Below are 20,376 nucleotides of genomic sequence, written 5' to 3'. Positions count from 1 at the left end.
TAAATAAATTTTCTGTTCAATCAATTTAGTTTAATCAACTTTTAGAACATTTTATTTGTTTAAAATTTTATGTTGAATAGATAATTGATTAATGGTCGTATTATAATGAATTTGTAATATATTTATTTTGTTTTAGTATATTTAAAACAAAATTTTTTTGTTGTTTAATTAGAACACATAAATCGAACCTAATCGAACCCTTTACATAAATCGAACCTAATGGAACCCTTCCTATTCAGTTTATAATGTCCCGTTAATCCGTTATCAAACTTTAAACCCTTTCTGCTTTGCATCAAATTCCTGCTCCAGCGCCGTCGTTCGTTCCCAACAATCCTGCGCTGTCGTCCTCTTCCTTGCTCGCTCCTCCAGTTTCCATTCCAATACACGCCACCTACATAATCACCATCATATTTCGGCTTCGCTAAGCAAGGCACAATGGAGAGTCTCAATCATTTAAATCTCCCAGTGCCAGTTCTACTCCCAGTCCCTGCCACTCGCTATTGCCTTACAGCCTCCCTTGCCTGCTGATACCGCGATAAGTATGTATTGATTTACTTAGGTTAATTACTTGGTCCATTTTTCAATGGCTAGTTCATAATCTTGTGAAAATTTTGGAGTCATTAAGCTGAAGTAGTTTTCATATCTCACATCGAGATCTGTATGAGATTGGTTGATTTAAAAGTAGCGTTTACTTTTGGCCATTCAGAATTGACAATAAACTGAATAAGAGAAGTAGGAGCTTGAAACTATATTCTAGAATTACATCCTTGCCTGTTCCTAACAGGAACAAGTAGACCAAAACACCAAGTAAAATGGATACTGGCCTGAGTGGAGATTCTATGGAAAAGCTTAAGGGGGTAAGAATTGCTCCTCTTGATGATGACGACGACGATTTTGAAGGACAAGAAAATGAAGAAGTACAAGAACCAACTTTTGAAGAAGAAGAAGAAGATGATGACGATGAGGAAGAAGAAGAACCAGTAACCCTTGGTTTTGTTGAGAAGCCTAAGCACTCCTGGTCTCTTCTCCGCCAATTATTTCCTAGCAAAGCTGGTGGTGTACCGGTATATGTCTTTTGACTCTTAAAAGGCTTCTTTTTTCCCTCTGGCAAAATTCTACTTCTAACTCTTCATTAACTATTCTATAGATTTATTAAACGAAATGACCTTTTTGAGCTTGAGATACATATTATTGGTACACGATTTTAGTTGGAAGCAACTTTTTCCTTAAAAGGAAAAGCAGTTGTTGTTTTAACTTTGCTGAGAATTTGAAGCTGTTAATCCTGTAGGCATGGCTGGATCCAGTTAATTTACCATCTGGAAGATCCTGTGCTTGTGACACATGTGGAAATCCTCTGCAATTTTTGCTTCAGGTATTGTACTCAATTTTCAAAGCTACAGTATAATCTGGATCAAATTCTGATTATTATCAGTTAAGGTCTGGCTTAGAAAGATATCTTAAAAATCTTATTTGTAAGGTACCATTCACTTTTATGTTCTAGTTAGTTCTCTCTCTCTCTTTATCTCTTCTTTTCTTTTCCAACCTCTCTACCATGGATGTGAGAAGAGACTGATATATTTTATTAGAACTGACCTTGTTGATTGATTCCTTAGGTATATGCACCAATATCAGAGAAGGAATCAACATTTCATCGAACATTATTTGTATTTATGTGCCCCAAAATGTCATGTCTTCGTCGTGATCAACATGAACAATGGAAGTGTAGGTTAAAGAACTCATCTCGAAGGTATAACATGCATAATTACTAATCTTTTTCTGTAATTATTCTTATCTTGTTTCCTGTATGATCACAAGGATTAACTGAATATTGCCAATTTTGTATTCTGCATGCTTGATTAATTATGTAATTTCTTTTGAAGTGTGAAGGTCTTTCGTTGTCAATTGCCTCACCTTAATCCTTTTTACTCAAGTGAGGCCCCAAAACTCGATGGAACTGACATACCTTCTGGATCTGGAGGTAACTTGCTGTCTCAAATTTAATGCCTTCTTTATAAACTCAAGTCAAAGATTGTCTTATATATATATATATATATAGGTCTTATATATATATATAGAGAGAGAGAGAGGCTCCGGATCCAATAATGTTAAAATAAATAAAGTTGCAGTATATTAAAGCTGCAATGGAATTTATTTATTTTAACATTATTAGATCCAGAGCCAATGCCTGAAAGCTTGTCTTCTTGTTTGAGGACCTGCAGTGATGGAAATTTTGTTTATGATAAATTAGAGTTGGAATGTGTGGTTAAATCCCAAAAATGACTGGTTGGAGATGTTTCTAATATCAGCCTTGACTGCCTTGTAACATTAGATGCCTTCTCAATTTTATGTACTATTGTGTACTGGCATTCTAAGCCTTATTCTTGAATATAGATTAGTGTTATTTTTATTCACTTTATCATATCATCTGTGACTTAAAATAGTATTAAGGGTGATATGTTTAAGTTTATCACCAAAGCAATTGTACATTTTTTTATGTTTAAGATGAATTCTTACAGTTAACAACTTGACCAAATCATAGATCACAATCACAACAAAATGATTTTCTTCTAATGGTGTTAATATTTGCTTAACAATTTATGACATTACTAGTTTGTGTGATAAGATAGTGGCAAGGACCTTAGTGTCTTGCAACTGGTTGATTAATTATGAAGCAGAATATGTGTGGAATTGTTTCTATGCCATTTCATCATACCACTCTTGATAGCCTTCATTCTTGTTTGCTTCTTTTTAGTTGCACTTTGTAATTGGTGTGGTACCTGGAAAGGAGATCAATTTTGTATTAGTTGCAAGAAAGCACGTTACTGCTTGCAACAACATCAGGTAACATATTGTCATAATTTCAAATTAGTTTAATATTTATGACATCCATGACTAATTTGTATGCATTTGCCTTCATATTTCTTTTCATACTTTTCAGGCTATGCACCGTAAAATTAATTGTCAGCAACTGAGTCTTTCTTCTCAATTACATAACTCTAGCTCCAGTGGTGGTGAAACCACTTCAATGGAGATAATTAAAGGTTTGTATATTTATTATGGAATTATACTAAATTACCATTTTATTTTATTCTTTAAATAGCGTATGCCATATGCTATCATACTTTGTTGTTGTTGTCATTGTCATTGGTATTTTGTGTGTGTGTAATATCTGGCATACAGTAATACATGAAACTTGGGTGAGTAAGGAATGGATACTTTTTATATAATAAAATTGAGAATCACAAGTAACTGATTATGTTGACGTGATTATATGCACATCCGTGTAGAATCAACAATGGCCTTGTGTTTGTTTTTCTTAATGAAGTTTACACATCATTTCTTTTTTTTTTTTTTACAAAATTTTACTTCTGATGAGATATGGTGATTTCAAACAGCTACTAGCAATGCTCTTTGGCCAGAGTACGAGATACTAAATGAGGATGAAAGTGAATTGGATGCTGAAATGTCTGATGATAATGCATATGATAAGTTGTTGATATCACAGAAGAGAACTGATGACTCAATGATGTCATTAGTAGACTGTTTCAAGGTGTCCGTTGTTTTCTCCTGTTATGGAAAAATTTTTAGTTACTTTTCAAATTCCCTACGTGCTTATTTACTGCTGATAACAGGGGGATAGCGACAGAAAATGTTGGGCTTCTTTCCAAGAGCGTATAGCCAAAGCCCCAGAACAAGTGTTGAGGTAATACATCAAAGTCGCTGTTTGTATGCATTTATGGCCCTCATGTGAATGGATTCACTGTTTGTACACTCATCAAGCTCTGCAATTAGTGCATAATAATTGGCTACCATATGGAAGATAGAAATACGAAGGAGGTTCCATTTGGTCGATGACTTTAGAGGCCCGATGGTTCTTAATTCCATAAAAATCACAAATTTTCAGCCGCATGCAAATTTATACACAATTATTATTTCATCCAAGATTTCAAACGAATATTTGGTTAATAGTGTTTATCCTACAACATTCTATGCTGGACAGCAGCCATAAGTTGCAATCTGAAAAATTGGTTCAATTTCTGGCAAAGATTTTGTGGTCCTTTTATCCTACAATATTCTATTTGCATTTCACAGTTATATCTTTCTTCCTTGCCTTTCTTTTCTTTTCTTTTCGTTGTTTTTTTTTTGTTTATATTCAATCTTAATTAATGTTGGTATAATTGTTTACTATAACAGGTATTGCAGAAATGCCAATGCAAGACCCCTCTGGCCCATGTCTAGTGGCCGACCTTCCAAGGATGATATTCCCCACTGCAGTTATTGTGGCAGTCCTTCAGACTTTGAATTTCAGGTAGACCTTTAAAACCCTTGTGTCTGGCATTTCTTTCTTCAAAGTTGCATTGTTCTTTAGGGAATCTTGAATCTCAACTCTCATTTCAAGCTGTAAAATCATAATTGCTGGGCCAAATCATGCTTGCTTATGTAACATCAAATGACCTTTCTTTTGTTCGGATCGTGCTAGATCTTGCCCCAGTTGCTTTACTACTTCGGCGTGAAGAATGACGATGTAGATTCCCTTGATTGGGCAACTATCGCTGTGTATACGTGCAGAGCCTCTTGTGAGGCTAGTATAGCATACAAACAAGAGTTTGCATGGGTTCAACTCTGACGACCTTTTGCTTCTGTAGTTAATCCAATAGAATAGATATGGGAGAGAGTTTCATCTACTGTTTTTTTTAAATGCATTCTTCTTATATTATTTTTTGTTGAGATGGATTTCTTCTGATTTAATTTTAAAATGTTATTCCTTTGAAAAAAAAATTAAATGAATTTTTGTGAAGTCATGTAAAATTTTAATTTTTTAAAATAATTTTTTTTTAAATTAAGAAGAATTGAATTCTTCTACTCAAATCAGAAAATTGTTAGAAAAAAAAAATTAATTGAATTGAACCTTTGTAAGATTTTTACTTCGGAGTGTATATATATATATATATTTTCGAAATTGAAGTAGCATTGTGCTGCTAATTATTTTAAAATATTGTATCCTAGACATAATATAGAATTTAGAAATTCTTTTTATTTATCATTTCCTCAATTTGAATTCAAACATTTGAAGCTATGGATGGCAGGTGGGTGGTTTTCATGGGTACCCTTTATTAGGACAGATTTGAGTTTTTATAAAAACAGATTTGTGCAGATTTGGATTTAAAAAATTTTATCGGTTTCGGATTTGGGGTTAGGTGGTCGAATACCCATTATTTGAATCCGGTTAACTATACTAACAAAACTGTTTTCTTCTCTCTATTGATGCCTCTTTCTCTCGTTTCTCTTCCCATAATTCCCAATCGACAACGCCTCTTTTTCCCACTTCACTGACGACTGTTGGCAGTTCAGTCGGCACCAGCAACGTCTCTTTTTTCTCCACGGTGATGAGAAATCTTCTCTTTTTCCAGTTAGCGATATCTCCTTCTCTCTCTTCAGTCGGCGACATCTCTCACTTTCTGGTCAACGCCTCTCTTCCCCACTTCATTGACGAGTCCTGGCAATCCAGTCGGCACCGACGATGTCTTCTTTCTCTCTCCAGTCGACGATAAATCTTCTCTCTCTAATCAGCGATATCTCCCCCTCTCTCCAGTGTGGCGACATCTCCCACTTCCCAGTCAGAAACGACTCTTCCCTATCCCCAGTTGGTATCGGTGATATCTCCTCTCTCCCCGGTCGGTGATATCTACTCTTTTCAATTGACACTTCTCTTCCTCAATTCACTGACGACTGCCGAGACAACCTTTGCCTCTCTCCAATCGACGTCGGTGACATCTCCTTTGACTGAAACTTTCTTCAGGTTTGCAATAAAATTTTTTGATAATAAAATATCTTTTATGTACATGTTAAAAAATTTTTTATCATTGAATTGAAGTAAAAAAATTGAGTTTAATCGGTTCGGATATTGTGCGGGTATTATTAAACGGATTTGAAATGGGGTATGGATAGTAAAATTAAAATACTAAACGGATTTGGAACGGATTTAAAAATTTTACATATAATCAAATTTGAATTTAAATATTCTCAATTTTACGGATATCCTACCCGTTTACATACCTATAGCGAATCAAACATCTAAGGGAATCCACGCTCTATATAAAACTATAAAATGGACTGATGCTCAATTTTACTTGGTCAAAGTAGATATGAACCCTTAACGCAAGATGACATTTTAAGCTAGCAAGGATTTTATGATTTAATCCCACGACACTATCACTTGAGTTCGAACAAAACCGCCATTAGCCGTCTCTATTTGACCATACCGCAGCCGTATCCTAATAACGTACGCCCAAAATTGAATTGAACAATAGGTAATTTATAGGTACGTTTAATAAAATTCACGTAGCAATCTTTTATTAAATTTTTAATAATAAATTAATATTTAAATTTAATTTTTATTTCATTAATAAAATATATAAATTATTGCAAGTTGACCATAGATTATAAAGTTCATATTTTTGAATGATTACAATATTTCTTTAAGTGGTCAATATTTTTAATAGTAAAAAAATTATTTTATCTATTATTTTAAAAATAAAAATATTAAGAGATTATTATTTTAATTTTTGAAAATTGGTGAATTTGTAGATTTATTTATTTATTTTATTATAATAAATAATTTTAATTTTTAAAATATAAAATTAATATTTTGTAGTATAAAAAATAATAATTAATAATTTTAGGTTTTCTTAAAAATTAATTTTTATATTCTGTAAAATCAAATTTTCATTTTTATATTAAATAAAAAATAAAAAATTAATTTTTATACTTAAAAGTCCGCCTAAATTGATTTTTGTAAGTTTTTATATTTAATTAAAATTAAATATTAATTTTTATACTTATATACTACAGTTAAATTTATGTCTAAATTAATTTTTATAAGTATAAAAATTTTGATATATAGGGTATTAAATTTATATTTTAAAAATTAAAATTATTTATAATAATAATAAATAATAATGAATAAAATCTATAAATTCACTTTTTAAAAATTAAAATAATAATTTTTCAATTTGTAATTATTCACACAATAGACAAAAATAATTATTAAAAAATATTATCACTTAAAGGGATATTTTAATTATTAAAAATATAAAATTTTTAGTTAATAATTAATTAATAGTAATTTATACTTTTATTAATAAAAAAGTATTTTATTAAAAAAAAGTATTTTATTAAATAAGAATTAAAATTATAGATTAATTTATTATTAAAAATTTAATAAAAATTTAATTTATTTCAAACCTCTATGAAATCCTGTAATCCAAAATTTGATAAATCCCAGAGAATCCCACCATCCCGGCGTCACGTGCCATTTTACCAGTATTGAATCAGAGCTCAGACCTAACTCCTTTTTTTGGCTGGTTCTCGGTCATTGTCCTTCGCCTTGTTAAAGCAAAACTCCTCGAAGCACGCTTCCTCCAAATCTTCAGCATCCCATCTCAGATTCCATTTAGGTTCCATTTCTCTGTAATCAATACATATTTGCATATTTATGCATTTGTGCCTGAACATTTTTTATGGTGGCGTTATGATTGGTATAGGATTTAGTTGAAGAAAATGGCGATGGGGGTTGTGGTTCGTCGCCTCTCTGGGGGATCGACGACTTCGCAGACGGTCGTTTCATTGAGTCATGCGAGCTGGAGGTTGTATTCTACGGTCTTCAGGGAAGAGCGAGACACTTTTGGACCCATTCAAGTTCCCGCTGATAAGTTCGCCTCTTTCCTTTTTATGTTTTCAGATTTCTCGCTCTCTACTCGTTTCATGGAGCACACTATGAAAAGAAGATGCCCCCTTTTTAAAAAAAATGATTTAAATTCCTCTGGCTGATTGCTTGCTTCTTGTATACTCTAGGTTGTGGGGTGCACAAACTCAAAGATCATTACAAAATTTTGAAATTGGCGGCAACCGTGAGCAGATGCCGGAACCAATCATTCGTGCCTTCGGAATTCTTAAGAAGTGTGCTGCCAAGGTTTATTTATTTATTAATGTTTGGTCGCTTCTATACCTGCTTATTTCATTTAGTTTTTGCTGTTATAGCTGGCCTTTGATTAGTAAGGCATATATACTTGAGTGTTTAAGATGTCGCTTTTATACTATTGCAGGTGAACATGGACTACGGACTTGATCCATCCATAGGGAAGGCTATAATGCAAGCTGCTCAAGAGGTGGCTGAAGGGAAGCTAAGTGATCATTTCCCACTTGTTGTATGGCAGACCGGCAGTGGCACTCAGAGTAACATGAATGCCAATGAGGTCAGTTAGTTTTCTGTCAAACTATACTCATCAAAGCAAGAACATGGAACTTATTTTCTTAGTCCTGTCACGCTTCAATACATGAAATATGCAAACTACCTGTTGATCTACTTGGGCCACTGAACGTGTTTGAACCGATTTTTTAAGTGTTTTCTGTCTTTGATGGTCTAATACTAACTAACGGTGCTTCTCTATGAATTCATACTGTGAAATATAACATTCAGTTTGAACAACTCACCCCAAAACTGTATGTATAAAACTTTTGCATTTTGCATGGAATTAGACTTCCTCTGATTATCGCATATTAAAGATCCTGTTTTTGCCACTATGATATTTTATATTGGTTTGCTATGTATCATGTACTTGCAGGTTATTGCCAATAGAGCAGCTGAGATTCTTGGACATAAGCGTGGTGAAAAGTTTGTACATCCAAATGACCATGTGAACAGATCACAGTCTTCTAATGATACCTTCCCAACTGTAAGTGTGATTTACTCTATAACTGGCAGTGTATTCATAAATCTTGTTTGTTGATAGTTTCAATTGGAATATAGAGCTACTATGATTCAGTTGCAAGCTTTCTATGCGAAATGTTATGTGTATTTTCCTTGTTAAATTACTTATTCGTTGTAGTTCTTTTAATCAGTTGTCTTGTGCCTTTTCAGGTAATGCACATTGCAGCTGCAACGGAAATAAATTCAAGACTAATACCAAATTTGAGAAATTTGCACACTGCACTACATTCAAAGGTTTGATATTTTATTACTAATCTAAAAAAATAATTAAGAGACAACAAAGGTAACTCAGTTGAATTGCTGCTATGGGTCCTGCACATTATAAAGGCTGTTCCATTGTCTTTTTCCTTAATAATTACCTGCACTACATAAGCCTTTTACTTGCATTTTTAGACATTACTTTTGCATTGCTACTATATCTATAACAAACTTGTCAGTTGGAATAGGAGGTCATTGAATGATAAGAGGACATTCATTTCCATTTTGTCAAGTGTATCACTTAATGGCGAAGGCATGGCTTCATTTTTGTGTATCCTAAGCATTATCTTATGAAGTTTGCACTTTTAAGTTACTGTATTTCCTTCCTTCCTTTCTTTCCAACGAGGTTTCTATGCATTGGCAAGTCAACATACAAGTCATGACATGGGGGTGCATGCTTGAGCTTTATCAGGCCTTTTTCTTTCTCATTTTATTCCAAGAGTTTTTTTTCTTTTACTCCATTTTCGCGATACTGATGTTTAGTGTAATAACTGGCTTGGTTATTGTAACAAGACAATGAACAATTGGGCAATACTTTGTGTATTCTCTATTGAAGTAAGTGTGTTTATATACAAATTATAAAGTCTCGTTAAGGCAACTCCTAAGAATCCTCTATAAATCAATTAATATCAATTAGCGTATAATTATGTAATATTCTTTAATTATGTATAGATTATATTCACACTTTAACACTCTCTTTAAGTTGGAGCATAGATGTTTATCATGTCCAACTTGTTAGAAAAATATTCTATTCGAGGTCCATTTAAAGTTTCGGTGAATAGATCACCCCGTTGTTCTCCTGTCTTCACATAACCAGTAGAAATTAAATTTTCTTGAATTTTCTCATGGATGAAATGATAATCAATTTCAATATGCTTAATCCGTTCATGGTATACTGGATTGGAAGTAATGTAAAGAGCAACTTGATTATCACACTAAAGTTTCGCAGGTGACGCAACATCCAAACCAACTTCTTTCAGCAGAGATGATTTATCCATAGAATCTCACAAGTGGATTGAGTCATGGCCCTGTATCTTGACTCGGCATTAGATATGGTATCACATTTTGTTACTTATTTTTTCAAGACACTAGGTTTCCTCCAACAAACACATAATAGCTTGTAGTCGACCTTCTATCACTTTTGGATCTAGCCTAATAAGCATCTGAAAAACACTCAACTGTACTATAATACTCATGATCACTTTAGAGTATAGCGAGTCCAGGAGTCTTTTTTAAATAACATAGAATTTGTTCTAAAGCGATCCAATATTTCAACGTAGGTGCAGACATGAACTGGCGTACAACGCTAACTGCAAAAGTAATATCTGGATGAGTCATCACCACAAGGTAGTTCAACTTTCCAACCAACCTTCTGTATCTCTCTAGGTCATCATAAGGGTCTCTGTCATTCTTTGTGAGATATATATTAGGAATTATAGGCGTGCTATAGAGTTTAGCTCCCAACTTTCAAATTTCTTCAAGTAAGTCAAGGATATACTTCTTTTGAGACAGGAAAATTCCCTTTTTACTATATGAGTCGGACTAGAGCCTATGCTTTATCGGATGTCAGACATCAATTGGCGCTGTCTGTGGGAATGAAGGAGATCTTTTCATCACTGGAGTTCTCATTCTCTTTTCACCCACTGAGATCCACATGGCTAACCACGGCGAAAACCATACTGGAAACACCCCAAACGACTTGAGCTTAACTTAGAAACTATAGTTTTCATTCTCTAGCCTGAATGCCCCGATAAACCAGCCACCCATACTGTTTAACCCCTCACCAAGCTCAGTAGGGATCATGCCTCGAACTACCTTATCTGACCAAGAACTGCAAAGCAGGGCTCTCCAATTATAGAATATGGCCTACTGGCTAGGTCAGATGTTGCAACAGAGATGGCTCAATACCTTGTTGAGCATACCGCCTGTAGTCGAAGGGCTCAAATCCAATGAGCCCTAACCCACGTTAAACTATCAAGCCCCTCAACAGAATAGTAGGAGGATAGACGATGGGGACGGAGAAGCCAGTCAGAGAAATGAGCCAACAGCCCGAGCTAGAGACATAGTGAGGGAGCTTATCGAAAATGATGGGGCTGAGAGTTATTCTTCTGAGCCAGCAGAAAGGTCGAAGAGTGAAGAGCTAGAAAGACACTACCACCAGGAGAAGGAGGCCCATAAGGGAGGATGTAGATGTAGATCAAAAGTTAGAAAGGCTGAAAGAGCAATTACTGATAGAGTTGGGAGCACGAGACAACAACAATCCCTTGTTGCTAACCTCATCACCGTTTGTGAGACAGGTTCAATAAGAAACCATTCCAAAGAAGTTCATAATGCCAACTATGGCAGCCTATGACGGGACGAGAAATCCCCGAGAGCATGTACTCTTGAACTATAAGACATTCATAGAGTTGCATACCCACTCGGATGCCTTGATGTGTAAGGTCTTTCCCACCACCTTAACAGGACCAGCCCGGGCATGGTTTAATAGTTTAGAGGCAAGAAGCATTAAGAACTTCATAGACCTAGCCAGTGTATTTATTAGCATATTCATCACCGGAGTTCCTGCAGAAAGAAGACGAGCTACTTAGAGACCGTTTGGCAGAGAAGGAAAGAATCCCAAGGGAGTATGTCACCAGGTTAACTCTAAGGCTTTGCAAATACCTGAGCTGGATGAAGGGAGAGCAATAGAAGCCATGCAAAAGGGCACAACCTCTCCGGAGTTCTTTGGGTCGCTGTGCAGAAAACCACCCCACTTCCCTATCGGAGTTGATGAAAAGGGTAGAGAAATACATAAGGCAGGATGAAAGCTTGACGACCAACCGATTTGCCAGGGATGACAGAGATAGAGGAAAGGTTGGGGATGACAGAGATAGAGGAAAGGTTGGGGAGGACAAGAGACAAGATAGGCCGGAGAGGAGACAGGATCGGGGACCAGAGGTAGGGGTACGTAAGAATTCACGTAAAATACCAAAAGGAGTTATTCATGTTCAAGCAAGTAGTATTCAATTTAAACCGAAAAAACTGACCGAACTTAATTGATTCAGAAATTTGATTTGATTTTTTATTCATTTCGGTTCGGTTCAGTTGGATTTTTAATTTAAAAAATTTCGGTTATTTCAGTTCGGTTTTGATTAGAAAAAATCGAAAAAATCAAACCGAATCGATTAATGCTAATAATATATTATTTTTAAAAATATAAGAGATATTAGATCATAATCAAGGTTAAAATATTTCAATTAAAATTTAAAATACTAAAAGTAAGGTGTAAAAAATAAAAAATTTATTAAAAATTGAAATCGAATTGAATCAAATCTAATCAGATCGATTCAATTCGGTTTCTGATCAAAATCATTTGGTTCGATTTTCATAAATACTAAAATTTTAATTTTCACTTTATTTGGTTTGGTTTGATTTTGAACTGAACCGACCGAATGCTCACCCTTAACCGAATGTATTGAACAAACACCGGTAGGAGAGAAAGGATCAGAGACCTTATCAATCTCGGCTCCCCGCCGAGATCACTCCCTTGAATGTGTCCAGAGCTGAAGTGTTTATGGCAGTCTAGGACAAAGGTTTTGTACAATGACCCAAGCCTATGAAAGCATAGGCAAGTGGGAGGGACCCAAATAAATACTGCCATTACCACAGAACACATGATCATAATAGGAATGACTGCTATCAGTTAATAAACAAAATAGAAAGGTTGATCAAGAGAGGTCACCTTCGGAATTTCATGAAAAAGCTAGAGGGCCAGAGGCAACAACAAAATGCGGCTAAGGGAAGGCCTAGAAGACAGATCGGAGCACTAGTAAACGATGACTCTAGCTGGCTTACAATGCTAACTGCAAAAGTAATATCTAGATGAGTCATCACCACAAGGTAGTTCAACTTTCCAACCAACCTTCTGTATCTCTCTAGGTCATCATAAGGGTCTCTGTCATTCTTTGTGAGACATATATTAGGAATTATAGGTGTGCTATAGGGTTTAGCTCTCAACTTTCTAGTTTCTTCAAGTAAGTCAAGGATATACTTCTTTTGAGACAGGAAAAATTCTCTTTTTACTTCTTAAGTCAAGGATATACTTCTTTTGAGACCGAAAAATTCCCTTTTTACTTCTTAAGACTTTGACTTTCAAGAAATACTTAAGCTGATCCAAGTCTTTGGTATGAAAACTTGCATGCAAGAAGGATTTGAGAGGAGATCCCTGCACCATTATTCTTTGTAATGACAGTGTCATCAACATACACAACAGAGAGAATAATAACAGTATTTGAATTTCTATAGAAGACTGAGTGGTCCTTGCACTATTATTCTCTGTAATGATAGTGTTATCAAAATACACATAGAGAGAATAATAACAGCATTTGAATTTCTGTAGAAGACTGAATGATCACACTTTTTTTTTTTAAACTCAAATTCTTGAACAATTTCACTGAACTTGCCAAACCATGCATGGGGACTTTGCTTCAAACCATACAAAGATTTCTTTAAATAGCAGACTTTCCCATTGTTGACCAATATAGAAGGTTCCTAATTAGGAGGATTCAAATCTTTGGGATCTTAATTAGGCTTGATTTAAGGGATTTTATTCTTATTGTATATATTCCTAATTTAGGTTGATTCTTTGTGTATAAATATTGAAATCTTGTAAAGATCAATTCAATTGGAATAAAATAAAAAATTCCTCCCAAAATTTTTCACCTATACTTTCCGTGAGCAACAAACTTAGGTGGTTGCTTCATATACACCTCTTGGAGGTTACTATGTAAAAATGCATTTATGATATCTAATTGATGTAGTTAGGGGGATGAACAAGCGAACCGATGTCATTTTGGCCACAAGAGAAGAAGTGTCAGAATAGTCAACGCTGTAGGTTTGTGCATAGTCTTTAGCGATAAGACGGACCTTAAGACTTACTACGGAACCATCTGGATTGACTTTGATGGCAAAAACTATTTACAGCCCACAACCTTTTTACCGGAGGGTTAATCAACTAGTTTCCAAGTATGATTTTCATCTAGAGTCTTGATATCCTCAAATATTATGTCACGCCATCTAGAATGGGTCAGAGCCTCTTTAACTGTCTTAGATGAAGAAATGGAATTTAGAGAGACAATTAAGGATGTAGAAGAAAGAGACAGATGATCATAAGAAAGAAAGTTAGCAACATAATAGGTAGATTTACATTGTCGTTTACCTTTACGAAGACTAATAGGGAGGTCAAGGTCACTTGGTGATGGATTCGATGGCGAATAAGGTACTAGTGTAGGACATGTATCACCAAAAAACATGAATAACTAACGGTTTAACAGGAGGCTGGGAGGAATGCCACCATTAGATGGTGCAACAGAAGGCACATTTGAGGAATTGCCACCGTAAGATGTGATTCTATAGTTGAGCTACTCATCGTTCTCTTCCTGGTGCAACAGGATAAAAAGGAATTTGCTTGGAAAAGGTTACATCTGTTGAGACCAGATATTTGTTGAGCTTTGCAGAGTAACACTGATGCCCTTCTGAAGACGAGCATATCCCAAAAAGACAGTTTAAAGTTTTAGGATCAAGTTTAGTCAAATGAGGTCTGACGTTCTGAACATAGCAAGTGCTGCAAAATAGTCGTGGTTGTAGAGGAAATAATGACTTCTTAGGAAAGAGGATATTACAGGGAGTATTACCATTTAGTATTGTGGAGAGCACGCGGTTAATGAGGAAGCATGCAATAGAGACAATATCGGTCCATAATTGCTTAGGAACTTGCATTTGAAATAGTAGAGCTCGAGTAATCTCAAGGAGTTGTCGATTCTTGCTTTCAGCTATCCCATTTTGAGCAGATGTATCAACATATGATGATTGTGAATAATACCATGTTGAGTCATATAAGCCTGAAATGATTCTAACATATTTTTTTAGCATTGTTGCTTCTCAAATTTTGTATAGAAACCTTAATTTGAGTATTGATTTCAGCATAAAAGGTAAAGAAATGAGAGAACCTCCGAACGATGCTTCATAAAATAAATTTTTAAGTCATTATAGAGAAATCATCCATAAAAGTGACAAAATATCTGAATTCAGTCTTAAACCCAACCGGATATAGTCCTCAAACATCTGAATGAACTAATTCAAAAGGAGACTTGGCTCGTTTATTGACTCTAAGACTTGAAAAACTTTGATGATGTTTGGCAAAATGACACGACTCACACTCCAGTTAAGACACTTCATGAAATTGAAAAAAGGAAGTCCCAATCGACAATGTGCGTCGAACAGAAACATGGCACTGGAGCAGGCAACAGACCGAGGCATCCATGCATCCAAAATATAAAGACCCCCAGATATATATCCTTTATCAATAATCTGCTTTGTCACAAAATCTTGAATGAAACAATTATCAAAAAAAAAAAAAATACAGACAACAATTTAGATCTTTGGTAAGTTTACTACAGAGTTTAAATTAAAAGTAAGATTAGGTAAACTTAGTACAGATAATAGGGCAATAGAAGTAGGTTTAATGGTTCTAGGCCTCTCAACATTATAGATTGACCTATCAGCTTTAGTAATAGGAAATGGTGTTCTATAAGATTGAAAATCGGTGAAAATATGAGGATTACCTGGCACTAGAATCAATGATCCATTTATTTGAAGAGGAGATAAGGCAAGTTGTACCTGTCTCAGCAATAGTAGCTACAGGAATGTACCCTTTCAATCTATATTTTGTAATTTTAGTGGGTGTGGGAATAATTTCAGCGACATGGGTTTTGCTATCGGAAGCCATTTCAAGCAACACTAGATCTTAAAAACACTTCACCCAATAATAAAAGCATCAAAATAGCCCTCACACGGCCTTGAAGGAAAAAAAAACGGAATTTGGACAGCTCCAACGGAAGAGAAATCTGACGGCAGTGAGGTCTGATGACAAAAACGACTCCAGAGATTGGCCAGAAATGATGAGGCAATCTCGGAAGTGGAATCGAAGACTCGTCGAAGGTGCGATGTGCATGAAGAACATGCCAAAAAGAAAAATGGCACATGGAGACCACTCGCTGGCAATCTGACCACCGGTCTTTGGGTAGAGGCCGGAAACCCTATTGCGCCGCTTCTTTGGACGGTGATGAGGTCAAATAATCACCTAGACCGGTGATTCAAAGGAGAATAGTATTCCAAACCCAAAAGAAATAACAAATGAACCCTGAAGGCTCTAATACCATGTAACAAGACAATGAACAATTGGGCAATATTGTGTGTGTATTCTCTATTAAAGTAAGTGTGGTTATATACAGATTATAAGACCTCATTAAGACAACTCCTAAGAACCCTGTATCAATCAATTAGTATCAATTAACCTATGATTATGTAATCGCCTTTAATTATGTACAAATTATATTCACACTTTAACAATTATGATGAATGATTCATTGATTTATTCATGTTGGTAACAATTAATATTCTAGTTTGTCTTTGTCATGGAGGATAATTAGAACTATTACATCAAGGCTAATATTGCTCCTTCTGTTCTAACCAGTCTACTGAATTCAAAGATATCGTCAAAATTGGGCGTACACACACTCAAGATGCAACACCTTTAACTCTCGGGCAAGAGTTTAGTGGCTATACCACACAAGTTAGATGTCTTCACCATAGCATCTGTGATTCCCTTTTTGGCCCTTATTCTTTGATTGTTTGTGCTTACATTCAGTTGTTTTGTGCCCTATTTGCAGGTAAAATATGGAATTGATCGGATATTGTGTACTCTACCCCGCATGTATCAGGTTTGCGAACAGATAGTAGATAAAGTTTTATATTTCTATCCTCCCTTGTCCTTTTCTCTTCTCCTCTAGAATTTGACAGACCAAATTCAATTTGAGCAGCTTGCACAAGGTGGAACGGCTGTTGGAACTGGTTTGAACACAAAGAAGGGGTATGTGTGTAATGCCTTGATGGTGAACTCTTTTTTTTTTTATGCATTTGTTTGTTACTTTTGCTCTCCAGGTGACTGTATTTTATCATTCCGAATGTTTGGATTATTGCATACTTTGAGCCCTACTTTTTCTCCATTGAATTAAAGTTTCACATAGTGTCGCACTCCTTAGTGATGGAGCCTGACTTGGAGTCTTGGTGGTTGGAGGGCCAAGGGGACCAATATTAATTTTGAAATAATGGTGAAATTTCCATGGATAGATATTTGGGGTTTAGATAGTCCATGTGGCACACTGGTTTGAGAGGAAACATTATTTAGTTCATATCTGCTCTTGGGATCTGACGTGAAAATTCATGATTGCATGAAAAAACAGATGTATTGCTGACAAGTTTTTTTTTTTGTTGTTTTACATCCGTCTAGATTTGATGTCAAAATAGCTGCGGCAGTGGCTGAGGAAACAAGACTGCCATTTGTGACAGCAGAAAACAAGTTTGAAGCTTTGGTTAGTTTCTTACTTCTTCATGATTGTTTTTTCATTCTTTCTTCCAGATATTTCCCTGTTTTGATTCCATTGTATTGCGGAATTCTGACAGGCTGCCCATGATGCCTTCGTTGAAAGTAGTGGAGCCCTTAACACAATAGCTACCTCTCTAATGAAGATTGCAAATGACGTACGTTTATTAGGAAGGTCTGTGAAATAGTTGGATAATCCTTTCTGTATCCCAACCTGTGATCATCCGGTTTACTTTTGTGGTTGACACTCCTTTTCTTGATCAGTGGTCCTCGATGTGGCCTTGGTGAACTCATACTTCCAGAAAATGAACCAGGCAGCAGTATTATGCCAGTAAATCTTCATTTACTCATTCAGTTGTAATGTTGAGATTTTATCCTATAAAATCTTTGTGACAAATTTTTTTCTGTTTCAGGGAAAGGTTAATCCTACTCAGTGTGAGGCGCTTACTATGGTCTGTGCTCAGGTAAATTTTGATTCTATTTCTTCTGTTTCTTTAAACTCATTTGGTCAACTGGGGAACTCATTATGAGATTCTGATGTCTTGAGTTCTGCTTTTAATTTGTATGTTGACCTCTGAATTTTTTATGCTTCTTAATTTTGCAGGTTATGGGAAATCATGTGGCCATTACAGTGGGTGGATCAAATGGCCATTTTGAGTTAAATGTTTTCAAGCCTATGATTGCTAGTAATCTCTTGCATGTATGTTACATTTCCCAAAGATCAAATGGTTAAAACCCAGTTGTTTGCTGTGCTATTCTTGTTATTCTCAAGTTGAGAAGTTGCAAATATCAAATCGTTAAGTGCATTGTGGTATATTCGTTGTTCTAAACCATTGTGAATATTTTGACTCTTTGTTGGCAGTCTGTGAGATTGCTCGGGGATGCATCTGCTTCCTTTGAGAAGAACTGTGTGAGGGGAATTCAAGCTAATAGGGAAAGAATTTCAAAATTACTCCATGAGGTCAGTTCTTTGTAAATAAAGAGATAGTTATGCATTTAATAGATCAAAACCTAATTTGGTAATGTGTGTTTGTCTTGTGACCATTTGCTTTATCTTGCAGTCGCTAATGCTTGTCACATCGTTGAATCCTGTGAGTTTTCATTGAATGTCCATCTTTTTACATTTTCCATGCTCTTTGCTTAGAGTACTTACATCGCTACTTCAATTCCAGAAAATTGGTTATGATAATGCAGCAGCAGTTGCCAAGCTAGCTCATAAAGAAGGCAGTACCCTAAAGGTGATAATTTCTTCTATCCTTGTGATTCTTTGACTTGTTTGTGTGCTTCGTGATGTAAATACCATATCTGTATGTTTGTGTGCTAATTTCTTCTATCTCATATTCGTATCTGTATTCTTGTGGAGGGAATTGTTTTTGTGACGTGAAAACCATATCTTACAAGATGTAGTTTTGCAGGAAGCTGCATTGAAACTTCAAGTGCTTACCAGTGAAGAATTTGATAGCCTTGTGGTGCCTGAAAAAATGATTGGCCCATCCAACTGATGACGGTTTTCTGAGACCCCAGCTTCACCTGTCAAGGGTATTCATTGTGGTTCTTGCAACATGTTAAATAACTAGATAGGGAATAATGGTGAGTGGTGATTTTACTTCGATACAACTAAACATATTCTTGGAGGTTTTCCCACGAGCTAGCTAGCTGGCAAAGTTTCTTTTATTTGTCGGATTAGGAACATCAGCTATTTATGGGTTTAATAATGGAATGCCTCCCTCATTTTGTAAGGTAGGTTCACCATACTCGAGAAAATTACATGCGGCAATGAAGAACGTTATTCTTTCATCAGTAGCATTTTTAAAGATGTGGATTGTCTAGTAACACTTTGCTAATGTTATATTCAAGTCTATATTTTGTCAGCTTATTCTCTCCATGGTCATGTATGGATAAATGAGCCATTTTAGTGATGGATGTCATACTTACAATCCCAGCCAGCAAAATTTCAAACATAAAAATCAGCTCATCTCAATGATAGATCAGTGGAATCTTTCATCAGCGTCAAAATCTCAAAACCCTTTTCAATTATAATTGTATTTTGACGCTTCTAGTCCAAATCACCATCCATAATAACCAAAATTTTAGTCCCTGTAGTAGACTAATGCCTTTTTAAAATTCAAGTATTTGGTATTTATAATTTTAAAATATTAACAAAGTAGTTATGCTGTATGATTTCTTTATTTCATTCACAATTTAATCCTATGATTTCATATATTTTAATAATTTAGTTTCTATAGTATAATACATGTAATAAATTAATTCCTAAAGAATTAATTATAAGAATTAAAATAATTAGAGGTCAACATATAATTCACCGTAGAAATTAAATTATAAAAATTAAATAATTTGTTGATAAAAAATATAGAAGTGATGCATATTTTCTTCAACTATTGAGATTAAACTGTACTTTATTTTAAATATTAGAGGTCAGCATATAATTAAGATTAAATTATAATTTATTCTAAATATTAGAGTTCATCATATAATTCACTGTAAAATTTTTGCTTAGTAGTTTATTAGTCTCTTAATCTATAATTTCATAAATAAATTGTCAATTTTGCTAGAATTTGGCTTCAGTGTAACCAATTTTGTAAAATTATGAAAGTCAAGATGGATTTTTGTGCAAATCACGTATGGCAGAATGAATTTCATAAATCCTCTTAGTTTATTATAGGAAAGTCATAGCTGTTCTTATGGAATTTGCAAAAACCATTTTAAGATTGTATCCGCTACCGTTATGCAGTGATATATTAAATTATGACGATTTACTAAAGCCAAGCAGTTTATATTTTATCAAAAATTTTAATTAATATCGTTTGATTAAAATTTTAATTTTAACTAATATCGTTTGATTAAAATAAAATTAAAAAAATTAAAAGTGAAAATGTTTTATAAAATTTTTAAAAATTTTAAAGTG

The 20,376-nt window shown here is 34.7% G+C and overlaps 1 protein-coding gene across 7 annotated transcripts; it reads left to right on the top strand.

Annotated features, from left to right (window-relative positions):
* Positions 1 to 244: 244 nt before the first annotated feature.
* LOC110615993 (fumarate hydratase 1, mitochondrial) lies at positions 245 to 19,321 on the top strand. 7 transcript variants are annotated; one of them, XM_043957024.1, is made up of 25 exons: positions 248 to 539; positions 785 to 1,064; positions 1,289 to 1,372; positions 1,614 to 1,747; positions 1,881 to 1,978; positions 2,753 to 2,841; positions 2,939 to 3,041; positions 3,396 to 3,550; positions 3,633 to 3,703; positions 7,855 to 7,972; positions 8,106 to 8,255; positions 8,625 to 8,735; positions 8,921 to 9,004; positions 16,542 to 16,640; positions 16,738 to 16,788; positions 16,888 to 16,937; positions 17,358 to 17,439; positions 17,531 to 17,625; positions 17,715 to 17,781; positions 17,864 to 17,914; positions 18,055 to 18,150; positions 18,313 to 18,411; positions 18,512 to 18,541; positions 18,623 to 18,688; positions 18,866 to 19,321. In XM_043957024.1, the coding sequence occupies exons 2-25, from the start codon at positions 813 to 815 to the stop codon at positions 18,950 to 18,952; spliced, it is 2,322 nt and encodes a 773-aa protein (XP_043812959.1). In that variant the 5' UTR covers positions 248 to 539; positions 785 to 812; the 3' UTR covers positions 18,953 to 19,321. The 7 variants fall into 7 exon arrangements, with proteins under 7 accessions (XP_043812962.1, XP_043812959.1, XP_043812958.1 ...); XM_043957023.1 differs by having other exon boundaries at positions 1,878 to 1,978; XM_043957025.1 differs by lacking the exons at positions 248 to 539; positions 785 to 1,064; positions 1,289 to 1,372; positions 1,614 to 1,747; positions 1,881 to 1,978 and adding an exon at positions 4,195 to 4,309 and having other exon boundaries at positions 2,747 to 2,841.
* The last annotated feature ends 1,055 nt before the right edge of the window (positions 19,322 to 20,376 follow it).

This window comes from Manihot esculenta, chromosome 5 (genome assembly GCF_001659605.2).
Source record: "Manihot esculenta cultivar AM560-2 chromosome 5, M.esculenta_v8, whole genome shotgun sequence".
Taxonomy (NCBI): domain Eukaryota; kingdom Viridiplantae; phylum Streptophyta; class Magnoliopsida; order Malpighiales; family Euphorbiaceae; genus Manihot; species Manihot esculenta.
This window is presented reverse-complemented; position numbering and strand designations above follow the sequence as displayed.

Coding starts and splice junctions, on each gene's coding strand:
- LOC110615993 (XM_043957023.1), top strand. CDS start 813: ATGGATACTGGCCTGAGTGGAGATTCTATGGAAAAGCTTAAGGGGGTA. Junction 1,748..1,877: donor TTAAAGAACTCATCTCGAAG/GTATAACATGCA, acceptor TAATTTCTTTTG/AAGTGTGAAGGTCTTTCGTT. Junction 17,782..17,863: donor CAGGCAGCAGTATTATGCCA/GTAAATCTTCAT, acceptor TTTCTGTTTCAG/GGAAAGGTTAATCCTACTCA.